The sequence below is a fragment of the Zosterops lateralis genome (genome assembly GCF_965231275.1).
Source record: "Zosterops lateralis genome assembly, chromosome: 8".
Taxonomy (NCBI): Eukaryota; Metazoa; Chordata; class Aves; order Passeriformes; family Zosteropidae; genus Zosterops; species Zosterops lateralis.
Window position 1 is genome coordinate 1,934,686 of NC_139768.1, and position 14,135 is coordinate 1,948,820.

The window sequence follows — 14,135 nt, forward strand, 5'->3', positions numbered from 1 at the left end:
ACAGGAGGAAAGTTTTATCTTGTTTAGGTATAAGAATCCTAACAGACTCGTGCACAGGTCGTATACATTCTTAAGGTGGTGGTTTTTTTTTTTTTTCATGTCCTGAAATGTCCTTATTTTTCTTTTTTTTTTCCTCTCCATTTGCAGTTCCGTGTTCAAGGCCCTTCTGTTTTCTTCCTTAAGAATTTATACACACAGTTGAAAACGTATGGCTTGTTCCTGTACTTTGAGTCTTCACTTTAACATAGGTTTCAGTCTTCTCTAGGGTGTTACTTGGCAGTTTTTGTGGAACCCAAGGAGGTAGAATAAACACTGCTATCTTTTTAAATGTAAACACAGGCAGTAACTTACAGTTTGGAACCGAGAAAATGTTCCAGTATTTAGGTCTTTCAAGCCTCTTGGTATTTATTTATTGGTTTTTATTGCCCTCTAGTGTGTGCAGTCTGTATAGACCTTCTGTCTGACCTAGCAACTGATAGTCCATTATGCTGATAATAAAGCTATTAGTTAAAAACACAGTGCCTACGTGCAGGGTACCTTATGGCATTATTCTTTCCACATCTGCATTTCTTTGAATTAATGTAAATAGATTTTTGGCAAACAAAATTATTTCTAAATTTGTTTTCCTCAGTTTCTGAGGGAATGAGTGAATGTTTGTGAGGAAGCATCCCTGTAGTGTTTTCTATTCGAGAATACTGTGGGGCTCTTTTATTCTCAGACTGGATGGTAACCACTGTATTAAAGAATTTTTCTAGAAGTTTTCATTCAATAATTCTGAATGGGTTCATGGTCAACTAATGGTGGATATTAAATGACAAACATGCTAGTAAAGCACATGTGATGTTTATTGCAGAACCAATGGGCATTGCTTTGCTATCATTGAGGAGGATGAACATGGAGAACCCACACTTGCTTCTGGCTGCATGAAGTATGAAGGTTCAGACTTCCAGTGCAAGGTGAAAAAATGAGATTTATAGCAGTGCCTTACTTTATTTCATTTTTATGCCCCTCCCTTTTTTTATATGACATTCTGAAGATGTTTCTAAAGCAAGTACTGCTGCTCTGATGAGTATAGGAGAAAAACTTCCAAAAGAATTGGGTTTTTTGTCTTAAACTATGTATTTAACATATGGTTAACTGGTTTTGACTAAGCTCAAGACTTTTCCCATGTATGAAATAGCAACTTCAGTAAAAAACATCTATTTCTGTGCAACAAATAAACATTGCATGGAATATAAAAAAAATTGCAAGATCAAAGATAGGCACTCAGAGATTAGATGGTGATGTCTGTCTGCCACGGCAGAGTGATCTCATACATTAAATGATGTGGTTGAAGTGCCTTTTCACTGAACTGGCTTACACTTTGGTCTGTGCTGTGTTGCTGTAGCATCTCCTGTCCCCATTTTAGCCTCAAAATCTAAACATTCACTGAATTTTCCTTCCACAGGACTCGCCCAAAGCGCAGTTACGGCGAACGATCGAGTGCTGTCGCACTGATTTCTGCAATCAGGATTTGCAGCCAACCTTACCACCTCTTGACAGTACAGGTAAACACCTCCTGTGTGCTCACACTGCTAAGAAATGCTGTGTGGGTTCTGTTCTTCCTCATCAACAGGAGAAAATGTAATTACAGTATTGCACAGGTCTGTTTTTTCCTTACTAAGTAATTTTTATATGAAGAGCTGTACTACACTTCATTTTCTATTTTCAGTTTTCCTTTTTTGCCACTTTCAAGTTAATCTTTCCTTCAATCAGTCACTCATGGCATTTTTATTCTTGTTCTTAGTGTGTTCATATCTTGACTGCATGTGATCTTCTGATATGTTTTTATTCTGTTTCCACAGTCTGATCTCTTTTTAAAATGTTGTTCTTCATCGCTGCTGTGCTTTTACCATTATGAATGCCATCATAAAAAAAACCTATTCAGACCTTGTTAACACATCTTTATTGGAAATTCATTCTCTTCTTTCTGTTGTTCCCAGTAAAACCAGTTTGTTTTCATGCACTTACTCATTCATTGCTAGGCAAGTTGTACTGGTCTAACTGTTGCTTTATATCTTCCCAGAATCTTACTGCTCTAAATCCTTAATTTTTATTTCTAACAAACTAGCAAGAGTCAACCAAAACCAACAACTCCAAAATCTCAAGCTAAATCTTTCTTTTTTTTTTTTTTTTTTGTTTTTGTTGTCATCCAACTTAATTTATCTTTACTTTTGTGATATAAATACCTACTTTGATACACAGTATATGAAACCATACCTAAATAAACTGTTTACAATACATGTTTAATTAATAGACTTTGGAAACTCTCTTCTTTTTTTTTTTTCTTTCTATTTTTTCTTTCTTCTTTTTTTTTGTCAAATAGATGGACTTTTTGATGGCAGCATTCGTTGGATGGCAGCGTTGATATCTATGGCAGTCGGCATAATTGTCATGGTCATCTTACTTAGCTGCTTTTGTTACAAGTAAGGAAGCACTTTCTTTATTGGCAACATTTTTAATTTTGCAAATCAGTGTAAACAGAACAGTTATTTTGCAAATGTACTCAGTCATATGTAGCTTGGAAACAATTGTAACTTAATTTCACGTTTCTGTGGGTAGCAGTTTCCATCACTAGGTAAAATGAAATGTTCGTGGCAGAGAATTTCAGTGAATTTGATCCTTTCCTCTGGCTACAAAGTATTTACAGTTTTGTAAGCTACACATCACTTTGATGCTATAGCAGCTGGTAAACAGGAATATTTTCCTGGTTTTTTGCTTTTGGGTCTTCAGTCACTTTCAATAGTTAAATTTCATCTGCCTCTGATATTTTCTGCTGTGTTTCAAAACTAAGTAATTGTCCAGCTGAGCTATGACAAATTCATTCAGGTGTTTATGTCAGCCCCAGCCCTGTGGGGCTGAAGTTTCCCAGGCTTGTGTCAGCCTCAGCTGCTGTGGTTCAGGGTTCTGTCTGTTCATTCAATCCAAAATGCATCACAACAGCTTCTTAACATTAAAAAGCTGTGTAAGTTACATTTCAGGAACAGAAAAAATACAGTAAAATCCACTTCTCTGTTTTTTTCTTTTGAGAAAACGTATCTATATTCAAATAGCTCTTTTTGTAGATCAGTTTTACATATTATAAGTGTTTTGGAGTTCAGCTTAACTTCAGTTACTTTTGCAGGCATTACTGTAAGTCGATGGCAAAGAGGCACTGTTACAATCGTGACCTGGAACAAGATGAAGCTTTTATTCCAGCTGGGGAGTCATTAAAAGACCTCATTGACCAGTCACAGAGTTCTGGGAGTGGGTCAGGACTACCACTGTTGGTAAGTCATAAACTTACCATTTTTCTTCACTGAATTTCTCTCCATCACATACAAAGTTTGGATCTAATGCCTAGAACAAAGCAGTTTGTTCATACAAAATGCTATTTTTTTATATGCCATTAAGATGAAAAGTGAAGTACAAACTGACTATGTTTAAAGCCCATCTTCACGTAATTAATTAAAATGAAATGTGAAATTAGCTATGTTCCAAGATCTGTTGTCTTCAGCAGAATTCAAAGAAAGCGTAGAGCCTGCAGCCATTAAGGTGAAAATACAGAAATGGCTGATGTAAGTATCAAATTGAGTGAACTCAGAGATTCTATTTTCTTAGTACCCACTGACCATTCAAACAGAAAAGCCAGAGAGGGACTTCTTACAAGGGCATGTAGAGATAGGACAAGAGGAAATGGCTTTAAACTGAGAGTTGGTTTAGATGGGATGTTAGGAAGAAATTTTTCCCTGAGGATATTGAGGCACTGGAACAGGTTGCCCACATAATGTGGATGCTCCATCCCTGGCAGTGTTCAAGTCCAGTCTGGATGGGGCTTTGAGCAACCTGTTGCAGTGGGAGGTGTCCCCACCCATGACAGAGGGGTTGGAAGTAAATGATCTTTAGTTGATGTCTTTCTGACTCTAACCATTTTGTGATAATTATTCATAGTTTTGTTAATTCATCATCCTATATAATACTTGCAAAAAAATTAGACAGTGACAGTGAGACAGATGACTATTTATAAATCAGAAATTAAATGCAAGAGAACATACACTTCAGTTTAAAGTTGAGTTGACTTAAATCTTTTGGGGTTTTTTTATACCTTGGAGGCAGCAAGAATGAGTCCAAAATTGGAATGTAAAAAAATTCAGTGAACTAATTTTACAATGGGATCAAACTTTAAAGTAATCCAAGCTTGACAAGTAGCCTGGTTAACTGCTGTGTTTCCCTCCTCCATCTTACACCCTCTCCTTTCTTACTATTTTTTTCTTTTTTTTTTTTTGTCTGCCTTAGGTCCAGCGCACTATTGCCAAACAAATTCAGATGGTGAGGCAGGTTGGAAAAGGACGATACGGTGAAGTGTGGATGGGCAAATGGAGGGGTGAAAAAGTGGCAGTCAAAGTGTTTTTCACCACAGAAGAAGCCAGCTGGTTCAGAGAAACAGAGATTTACCAAACTGTTCTCATGAGGCATGAAAACATCCTTGGTAAGGCAGCAGGACAGGGCTCAGCTATTGGAGGGTGGCAGGAGGGAGGAGGAGCTCTTAGTGGGTTGCTTGAGGGGTCTGAGGCAACTTCTGTGGAATAACCAGATGGGTTTTTCTTAATGTGTGCTACTGAAATGCTGTTGAAAAGGTAAAATCTTGCTCCTCTTGGTTGGTGTCTGCAATCTCCTTGCTGGAAGGCTGGACTGGTAACCTCAGGTACAGTTAGAGCTTCTATTCTACATGGTTAGTTTTCATGAGGAGAATACATATCTTCTGCTCCAGTGCAAGAAAATACAGCTTTAGGAATTCTCACCATATTTTATGTACAAATATACAATAACTTGGTTTATACATTTCACAGGTTTCATAGCAGCAGATATTAAAGGCACTGGCTCCTGGACACAGCTTTACTTGATCACGGATTATCACGAAAACGGATCATTGTATGATTTTCTGAAGTGCACTACTCTGGACAACAGGGCTCTGCTCAAGCTGGCCTATTCTGCTGCATGTGGCCTGTGCCACCTGCACACAGAAATCTATGGGACACAAGGCAAGCCTGCCATAGCACACAGGGACCTGAAGAGTAAAAACATCCTGATCAAGAAAAACGGAACCTGCTGCATTGCAGACTTGGGTCTTGCAGTCAAGTTTAACAGGTAACAAATGCTCTGTCGTGGGAAAACTTTCATGTAATTGTTTTTATTTAGTGCACCAGATATCCAGTTTAAAAAGGCAGATGGAATAACTTGGTTGTGTGCTTTCGGGGGTTTGTTTTTATTTCTTTTTAGTTTTGAGAGTAAAATGTGGTTCTTGAATGCTAGTAGACATCATGATGAAAATAGATCGTTAAGAAACAAAGAAAATACTCTTATGGTAAAGAAAAGTTTTGTAGAGGAAATGAAGACTGTTTTCTTTATTCAAAACTAGCCTTTCTTAGGAATTGCGATCATGTAAATTCTTTCATAGAAAATTTGAACAGCATATAGGCAGTTGAAACTTAGGTTTAAGATGTGATATTTTAATAGTGTTATTAAATAGTTTTTTTAGTTTAGTCAGTGGAGACAGGAAATTGTCTTTTTTGTGGTTGTGCAATACAGGATTTCTCACCTTGTAGCAGTCCACAATTCAGTAACTTGCTAATGTTTCCATACAGTGACACAAATGAAGTTGACGTTCCCTTGAACACCAGAGTGGGAACAAAACGTTACATGGCTCCAGAAGTCCTGGATGAAAGCCTGAATAAAAACCATTTCCAGCCATACATCATGGCTGACATCTACAGTTTTGGGCTGATCATCTGGGAAATGGCTCGGCGCTGTGTCACAGGAGGTAAACTTGGAAATATTCTGTATAAAATCTACCAGGCCCTTCCCTCACTCAAGCAATGCTTCACCAGGAAGTAATATAATTAGCTTGCTGTGTCATCAGGCTTATATTCTTTTAAAAGGAGTAGTAATAGTCTGACACATATTTGTGGTTCATCCTGGCTTTTTTTTACTCTTCTGTATCCTTATGCATCTTCACCTGTATTCTTCTTCCATCTTCCATTTTTCTGTACTTCTTTGTAGCATATCATAGATTAGAAAAAGCCAATTTCAGCATTTGGTATCAAAATCAAAGGCACTACAAGGAATTATCATAGCTACTAAAGTTAATAATCGTAATATTGGAGCTTTTATGGTAAATTATTGTTGTAGTGAAAATTTCAGATTCTTATCACAGTAAAACAATGTGGTCAGTATGACTCAGCACAGAGTTAATTTTTATTCCTGGCTAAGGAAATCCAAGAGTAGATACAAAAATTTATTTAACTGTTCCTAATCTTTCACCATTATCTCCAGGTATTGTTGAAGAGTATCAGTTGCCATATTATGACATGGTGCCAAATGATCCATCCTATGAGGACATGAGGGAGGTGGTGTGTGTCAAACGCCTGCGCCCGGTGGTGTCCAACAGATGGAACAGCGATGAAGTGAGTTTGGTCATTAATGTGGGATTTTAGTCTTAATAAATACTAACATGTTGGGAATTAGGGACTGCCTTCACACATTCTAATATTTTAAAAACCTCGTAGCAATAATAGGAGAAAGACATGCTTGAGATAATTCAAAATACTGTATTTTTTGATGTATCTTTTCAGTGATCTGAGGGAAAGATACCTGTAAGCAGCATGCAAGTGTATGAATACTGCTTGACTTGAGATTGTGTGGTTTACATTCAGAGTTTTAATTGGAGCTAAAACTTAAATTAATTTTTAATTAATTTTCTTAGTCTTAATGTATATAGCTTATTGGTTTGTGGCATAAGATATCTCCTGAAAGATGAAACAGTTCCTTTGTGGATTTCCCCTTTCCTTTTTTCCTTTTTTACTGTTACATCCCAGGACAGTCTGTGATGTAACTACAGTACTCTCATTTATATGTGTTTTTAAAGGGCTGCAGCTTGAACACAGTAAATAAAACATAACTATTTCACATAGCAAGATAAATATGCTATATCCATTCTTCCCCAAGTCCTTGACTTCTATGAATTCCCAGTTTTCTCCTTTTTATTTTTTTTTTCCTGATGAAGGAACTGTTGTCACATCTTCATTTTCCCTGAAAGAATTCTCTATGGTTTTCCAGTCACATACGTGGAGATTTTTCTGTTTGTTGCTGCCATATTTGTATGACTGTTCCTGAGTTGTATAGGGAAGTTCTGATAATAAATCCTTGGGAGACTAAATCAGCACTTCTGTTAGTTCCAGCTACTGTAATACTGGGCAGTGAGGGGGTGGGATAAAGATTGGCATGTGGTTGTTGGGTTTGGGCTGTTTTGGGGTTTTTTGCTTCAGTAGATCTCTTTATAATAGTTTTCTACCAACTTTAGTTTTGCAGAAAATTTGGAAGTTGCACATTTTTGGTCTTGAAAGTTGTATATTTTGAGCTTGACAGCTGAACCAAAATTACAACTTTGTGTGTAGTGGTTGTTACAATAGTGTGCCTTTGTTTTTCCTCCTGCAGTGTTTAAGAGCAATATTGAAGTTGATGTCTGAGTGCTGGGCTCATAATCCTGCCTCGAGGCTCACTGCCTTGAGGATCAAGAAGACACTTGCCAAGATGGTGGAATCACAAGATGTAAAGATTTGACATAGGAAAGTGACTTTGGAGAGCAAAGCTGGACTCCTTAGATCTTTTCACCCAAACGTGGGTGAGGAAGATACAAATAGAGAAGAGGAAATAACTGAGATTCAGTATATTTTCTCAGCACACTTCTACAGGCTGCTAATGAAATCTTTCAGTACTTCATAGACCATGATACTGAGAGCCTCTATACACTACGTGCTACGTATATGGACAGCCTTGAGACAATACACATTTTGTTTTGGTTTGAGCTGCAGTGAGACTTCAATCATACTTAATGAGTCTCCAGTAAAACTCTGGGTACTGAATTGAATGTTCAGATTACAGTGCTTTCTGTGAAAGCCTAACAAGCTATATGGATTCAACAGAGATGGAGAATATAAGCTTTTTTTTTTTTTTTGCCTTCTACCTGATGAAACCAAGTCAATCCCTACCAAGTTTTGGTGAAACAGCCTGTAGGTTATGAATCTGTTTGTGATACTACTCAGTTTAACAGTTCTTTATGCCTTTATGTGTGTGCCAGGATTATTTTGCTGTCATTTGGAATATATAAGAAACCATTTAAATGAACAAAGTTTTATTGTCAGGGCTCCGTGCATTTTGTGGCTCCACAATCAGAGATTTGCTACAGAATCTTTTGCCATTAAGTTATCTTCAGAAATCTCAGTTTTAATTTTGTTTTCTGTTTTTTATATGGTCGCAAAGAGAACTGCAAGAATGTGAATCATTAATTAATTAAGGAATGCCAACCTAAATCTGTAAGGAGCTTGAAACAATCTCATGTAGAGATGTAGGCTGCCTTGGTCATCTCACTTACAGTCTAGAGAGAGCTCCATAATTGGATCCCTGAAATTTGTCATTTTTTTTTCACAATGCATTTTTGCCATAGAATACTTTACATCTTAGCAGAAAGAGCGATGACAATGTGTTTTGCCTTCCTGCTGTCTTGAGACTCATTGCTAAGTGTCTGTCATGCTCTGAACTTCTTCCCATGAAGGAAGGGATTTGTCAGCTGTAGCAATGTGTTCTTTGATCATTTGACAAAACCAGGCAGAAGGTGAGTTTTGAAAGGCTTGAGAACAAGTCTGGTTTACAGACTCAAAAGAGGGAAGGCAGGAAGCTCTGGGTCCTCTGAAGATTAGAGAATGCAGTAAAGGTCAAGACCAGGAGAACTGACTACATGAACTGTTGAAGATCAGATCCACAGCGTGCAGAAGAGTTGGAGCTGGGTTGCTTTGATGTAGACACAGGAGGCCACATCTGTGTGCCACTTAGTGGAAGGGAAGCTGTGAGACAAGGTAAATCAGTGGATATTGTAAGTTCTGGTTAAATTCGGGAGGAATGGCATTGAAATTAATTCATGAACATACAGTAAGTTAGCACAATTGCAAAACTTGGGTTTATTGTGCCAACTCTTTCTCCAGGCAGCAGCTGACAGAACGAGAGGACACAGTCCGAAGCTGTGCCAAGGGAAATACAGGTTGGATGTTAGGAAAAAGTTTTTTATGGAAAGAGTGATAAAGTATTGGAATGGTCTGCCCAGGGAGGTGGTGGAGTCACCACCCCTGGATGTGTTTAAAGAAAGGCTGGACGTGGCACTCAGTGCTGTGGTTTGGTTGAGGTGTTGTGACATGGGTTGGACTCAATGATCTTGAAGTTCTCTTCCAACCCAGTGATTCTGTGATTCAGTGTAGCTGTTTGACCTGCACAAGAAACTGAAGTTCTCCCATTTTCACCACTGGCCCACACAAGTTGGTTAGAAGCCAGAACCCTCCATGAGGTACTGTAAAGTAGAATTATTGATTTATAACTCCTTTGGCACTTCTACTAAGAAGTTAGAAAAATAGTACCATAACTCAAGTTGAAGCTTCAAAGCATGAATCGTCTGAAGATTGAACACACAGTATTGGAACCATTGAATCTGTTTCATAATTTAAGTGCCTATAACTTTGTACTGTAAATCTTGTTCTAGATAACTTTAAAAAGGGAAGCTATTTATACAGTGTGTTTTGTGCTTTAGTCAAAAAGTAAAAAAGAAATCCTTAGTCCTACGTACATGTGTAAAATTAGATATATGCGCACACACACATGCCATAGTTGAGATTTGAAGAAAAAAGGTAAGAATAGTACCAATATTGATGAAAAATGTTAAAACTTCAGATTGATTTATGCCAGATTATTTGTCGTCTTAAAATATTTACATGGAGATTGTTTTGATGTGTTTAAATTTCCCTTGAAGGTACAACTGATAGAAAGCAATGTAACCCAGAAGTAATGTGATTTGTGAACAATTACAACCTTCTAGCATGTTACTTTTTTATTTTAATCCTGTAGTTCCCATAATGTAAATGGTCAGGCAAAAGATTGCAGTATTTTTATTTTCTATTGTGATGTACAGACTTTATTTAACAGTTCTACATATTTTATAGAAAACTAGCTATTTCGAGGGACTTTTTTTTTTAATAAAGTCATTACTTTTGTTCAGTAATGCCTTTAAGTATTAATATGTATTCTGGCTGAGAAGTTCATAGGTGTGTCAACTTTAACTTATTTGAAAACAGCAAGAGCTATATGATATTGTGCCACAATCCTCATGATAAAGGCTTTTAAAAAATAAAGTTTCTCCGTCCATTGCCAAGAAAGATGATGATTTTGCAATTGTTAATCATGTCTTCGCGCATAATTTTTGCACAGGTAGCTGGAAAACTTTTGGTATAAGCCAAAAAAAAGTAAGGGATAAGCTTTTTTTTTTTTTTTTTTTCCCCCTTCTCTAGAGTTTTTATCAATAAGAAGGAAAAAATGTTTATTAGGTACCCTGCTAGCTTAAACTTTCAAAGCCTGGAGATCTGTCTAAATTAACCCCGTCCTATGTAGAATACTGTACATGTCTCATTTCTTTTAGAATTTGCCACATCATCATTAGCTGTAAACATGTTTTGTGAATTTTTTTTTTAGTTCAATTTTCCCAAGTCTTCAGGAATCCCCTTCTGGAAGTATGAATTTCAGTAATTTGTAAATTTTCACTTAGTTTCTTTTTCATTCTTTAGATATTTGCAAGGCAGCAATAGGATGGTTAGACCTAAACTGATTTACACGTTCACTTTAACATAGAGGGAACCAACTGCTGCAAAGATGATTTTTTTGAGACGGGAAAAAAAATCTTTTTTGCCTTAAACCTTATTGATCAGCACTTCAGTTGCCCTGTTCATACTGAAATGTATCATGTGGTTTTTGCTGTTCTGAACAGGAGCATCCTTGATTCCAATGCTCAACAAAATGTTAACACTAAATGATGTCTGTACTGATGCTTAAATCATTTGGGGGAAAAAATGTGCTCAAAGCCAACCCATTAATTTTTACATAACTAAGCATAATGAATGCAGACTCCAAAGCTAAGCTGTTGCTTTATGCAATCCTGTAGAGTTCAGAAGCCTTTAAGGTCAGAGAGGATAATAGGATTCTTCTATTGGACTGATTAATCTAATTTTAGTGGTTAAAATTTTAAGCATTTGTCATCCAAAAGAAATATCCTCCAAAACTGGCAAATGTGTTTTCTTTCTTCTTCTTCTTCTTTCTTTCTTTCTTTTTTTTTTTTTTTTTTTTTTTTTTTTAATACAAAAATCAACTCTGTGGAAAATATCTTGGGGAGTATCAAGCCTGTGCCTTGGAAGTTCTTAAACACTCACATGGAGAGATGTTTTAATATTTATTTAACCTGTTCCATGTGATTTTAGATGGAAATAATTGGAGTCACTTCATTCTTATTGTTACAGCAACTATAAAAGGAAAGTTTTTGTGTTCCTGGTTAACTTGTAAATTCCACCAGAAATGTGGTATTCCTACAGAGAAAATTAGGCTTACATTCTGAGTTTATTCTGAGTTTTATTTAATGTACTTTTTCCTCAACAAACAGTTTTCCCAATATCCATCGTTTTCTCCCAATTATTTTCTTATTTAGCCTTTTTTGAGCTCTTGAATGAAATGTAAAATTAATATTTTAAGTTACCTCCATAGCAGTCTAGAATCAAATTTTAGACCTCGATCTAAATGACCATTTGAATGTGTTTCTAAAACAAAATCATTTGGATACATTTCATCCATTCTATCTTAACAAACTGTATTTTAGTGGTCTAAAAGAGCAGAGACAAAGTTCAAAACCATTCTTTTGCTGTTGCAGATATTTTTAAAGGGAAGTTACACGCTCGTCTTCTGTGAAATATTCAAATTATTTTGCCTTTCCTCCCTCTCCTGCCAGTGCCTCTGAGTTCAGTCTTTATCCTGTGCCCACAATCTTTGTTCCAAGTAGGGTTTTGTCTAAAAACAGCTGGCAGTGTTGCACAGTACAGTTCTTTATAGAACCATGGTGCTCAGCCTTGGTTGTACAGCAGAAGTAGAGGGCACATTACTTCTGGTTTTTTGACAAATCTAATGTAATTGTTGCTTTGTGATATTTTACTGTTTGATGCAATTATAGAAGCCCACATCATGTAGTGACGTTTGTGCTCTGACATGACATGCCCAAAATGAAATGTACTATATTGTATACAAGAAGAATAAATAACATTGTAGTTAACCTAGAGAAGATGTAAATAAAATATGAAAGAAGAGTGGAACAAGACAAATGGTCACACTCTTGTGTGTGTTATATGCCAGAAGTGTAGAATACTACTTTAAAAATGTAACACACTAATGTATTTTGTACAGCATCTGCTTTAGAAGGTGCCTTATTGAGTTTACCATGAATTGCTTGTTCTGTACACAGATTATGTCCAATGTATCATTTTTAAGTAAATAACCTTATTTTAGTACACATTAGTAATGTGTTTTGTTACTACAAGATTTTGCCTTAAAAAATGTAATGACTTGGAAATCATAATACTGTAACTAAATAATTCCCTACTTTTTCATACCTCGTTTATGGTTTTTTCCCCCCACAGCCTCTGAATAAGTTGTTAATTACTGCTTTTATTGTTCAGCGATATTGAAAATTATTTGGTCTCTAAGTTTAAGCTCTTTATTCCTTGCACGAAATTTAAATTTGGGTGCAACGGTAAAAAACAGTGTTTCCTTCTCCTGAATTTTATCCCAAAGCCAAAAGCAACTCAAAATCAAATAATACTTTTATTTGAACATATGCAAGTTCACTCCATGTTGGTTTTATCCATATAAATTTGAGTCAAGCTTATCAGGTAAAGAGAAAAAATAAAGGGATCGGGAATTGTGTAACTGCTTTGTGTTCCCTCTTTGTACAACATTCTTTTGATGTAATAGTATCCAAATTTAGAGATTCTATTTTAATATGTGTATGTACTGCCAGTTGCAAAAGTTTGCAGGTGCTTCTGTATATCCTGATAATTTACTCTGGTTTTTATGATTCAAGCAAATGAAGACCTGTCAAGGGGATATCTCACCTATGAGTGCTATAAAGAAAGTGTCAGAATTTGTTTCCTCATTGCAGAAGTGTATTGGCTTCTACTCTCCATAGAGTTCACCTTCAGTTTACAAGGAAAAAGAAGTAAGATCAGTTTATTTTCTCTTTTTGCATTTAATCAGGAATAATCTTAGGTTTAAATACATCTTTTACAGTAGCTAGAAAGGTTTGATATCTGAACATCATAAAAACTCTTAGCAATATATTATACTTATAAGCCTTGATTTGTTTCCCTATACAATCAAGTGTTAAATTCTTGCAATACAGCTCTGGAAAGTGCAGTGGAAAGATTAGCCATGTCATTTCAAACCTTTCTTTCCTTTAACATATAAATACCCAGAAATTAGACTGCACAAGGTCTCCTTAAATTAGTGTTTTGGCAAAGTAAACCTTTTTCCTGTGGTCGTGGCTATTACGTTGCTTGTGGAATGGAATGATTGCAGTGGTGGTGGCTGGTTTTAAAGCTGGGGTTTGGTGTTAGCACTGCAGAAGGACATGATGAAAACTGCGGGTGAGTGTTGGCGCTGTCCGTGTTAAACGAGCAGCTTTTTTCTCTCTGTTGTTTCGTGAAACGGACACAGGGGGGCGCTCTGTCCTAAAGAAACAGTTATTTGGCCCAAAAAAAAAAAAAAAAAATATAAAAAAAAAAAAAGGGGAGTTTTGGGAGGTGAAAATAAGTTCTACTGCCTGCTAGTAATAAATACCGAAATATTCTCTTTTATAAATGGGTGGGGATTTGGCCACTATATAAAATATATTACTGATGAGCTTGCAGAAGCATCTAAAAGATGGAACAGCTGCAGTGAAATGGGTAAACACCCCACGTGGATTTTTGTGGGCGTACAGAAAATCAAACTGAGTAGTTGGCAAATGGAATCACAAGGTTTTAACTAAATAGCAGAAGTATCGCTAAATTCAGAAAGGATCAGATTTAATTTTTTTAAATTTCTTTAATTCCTTCTGCAGTTTTATCTTCACCCTTCCCCAGAACACCCTTTTGATGTTTCTCACTGATGTTAATGCAGTAGATCAGTGTCAGCTGTGAATCCCAGCCATGAAAGGACCACTGCTG

At 36.4% G+C, this 14,135-nt stretch overlaps 1 protein-coding gene across 1 annotated transcript in view; it reads left to right on the forward strand.

The window, feature by feature from the left end:
- Window positions 1–11,226, forward strand: part of BMPR1A (bone morphogenetic protein receptor type 1A) — a 72,558-nt gene extending 61,332 nt beyond the window's left edge. The window contains exons 5-13 of the mRNA XM_083866368.1: window positions 854–956; window positions 1,448–1,547; window positions 2,366–2,465; window positions 3,164–3,308; window positions 4,315–4,507; window positions 4,869–5,166; window positions 5,664–5,839; window positions 6,352–6,482; window positions 7,513–11,226. Of these exons, the coding sequence (XP_083722494.1) occupies window positions 854–956; window positions 1,448–1,547; window positions 2,366–2,465; window positions 3,164–3,308; window positions 4,315–4,507; window positions 4,869–5,166; window positions 5,664–5,839; window positions 6,352–6,482; window positions 7,513–7,638 (1,372 nt within the window). The 3' untranslated portion in view covers window positions 7,639–11,226. The remainder of the gene's footprint in view (window positions 1–853; window positions 957–1,447; window positions 1,548–2,365; window positions 2,466–3,163; window positions 3,309–4,314; window positions 4,508–4,868; window positions 5,167–5,663; window positions 5,840–6,351; window positions 6,483–7,512) is intronic.
- The last annotated feature ends 2,909 nt before the right edge of the window (window positions 11,227–14,135 follow it).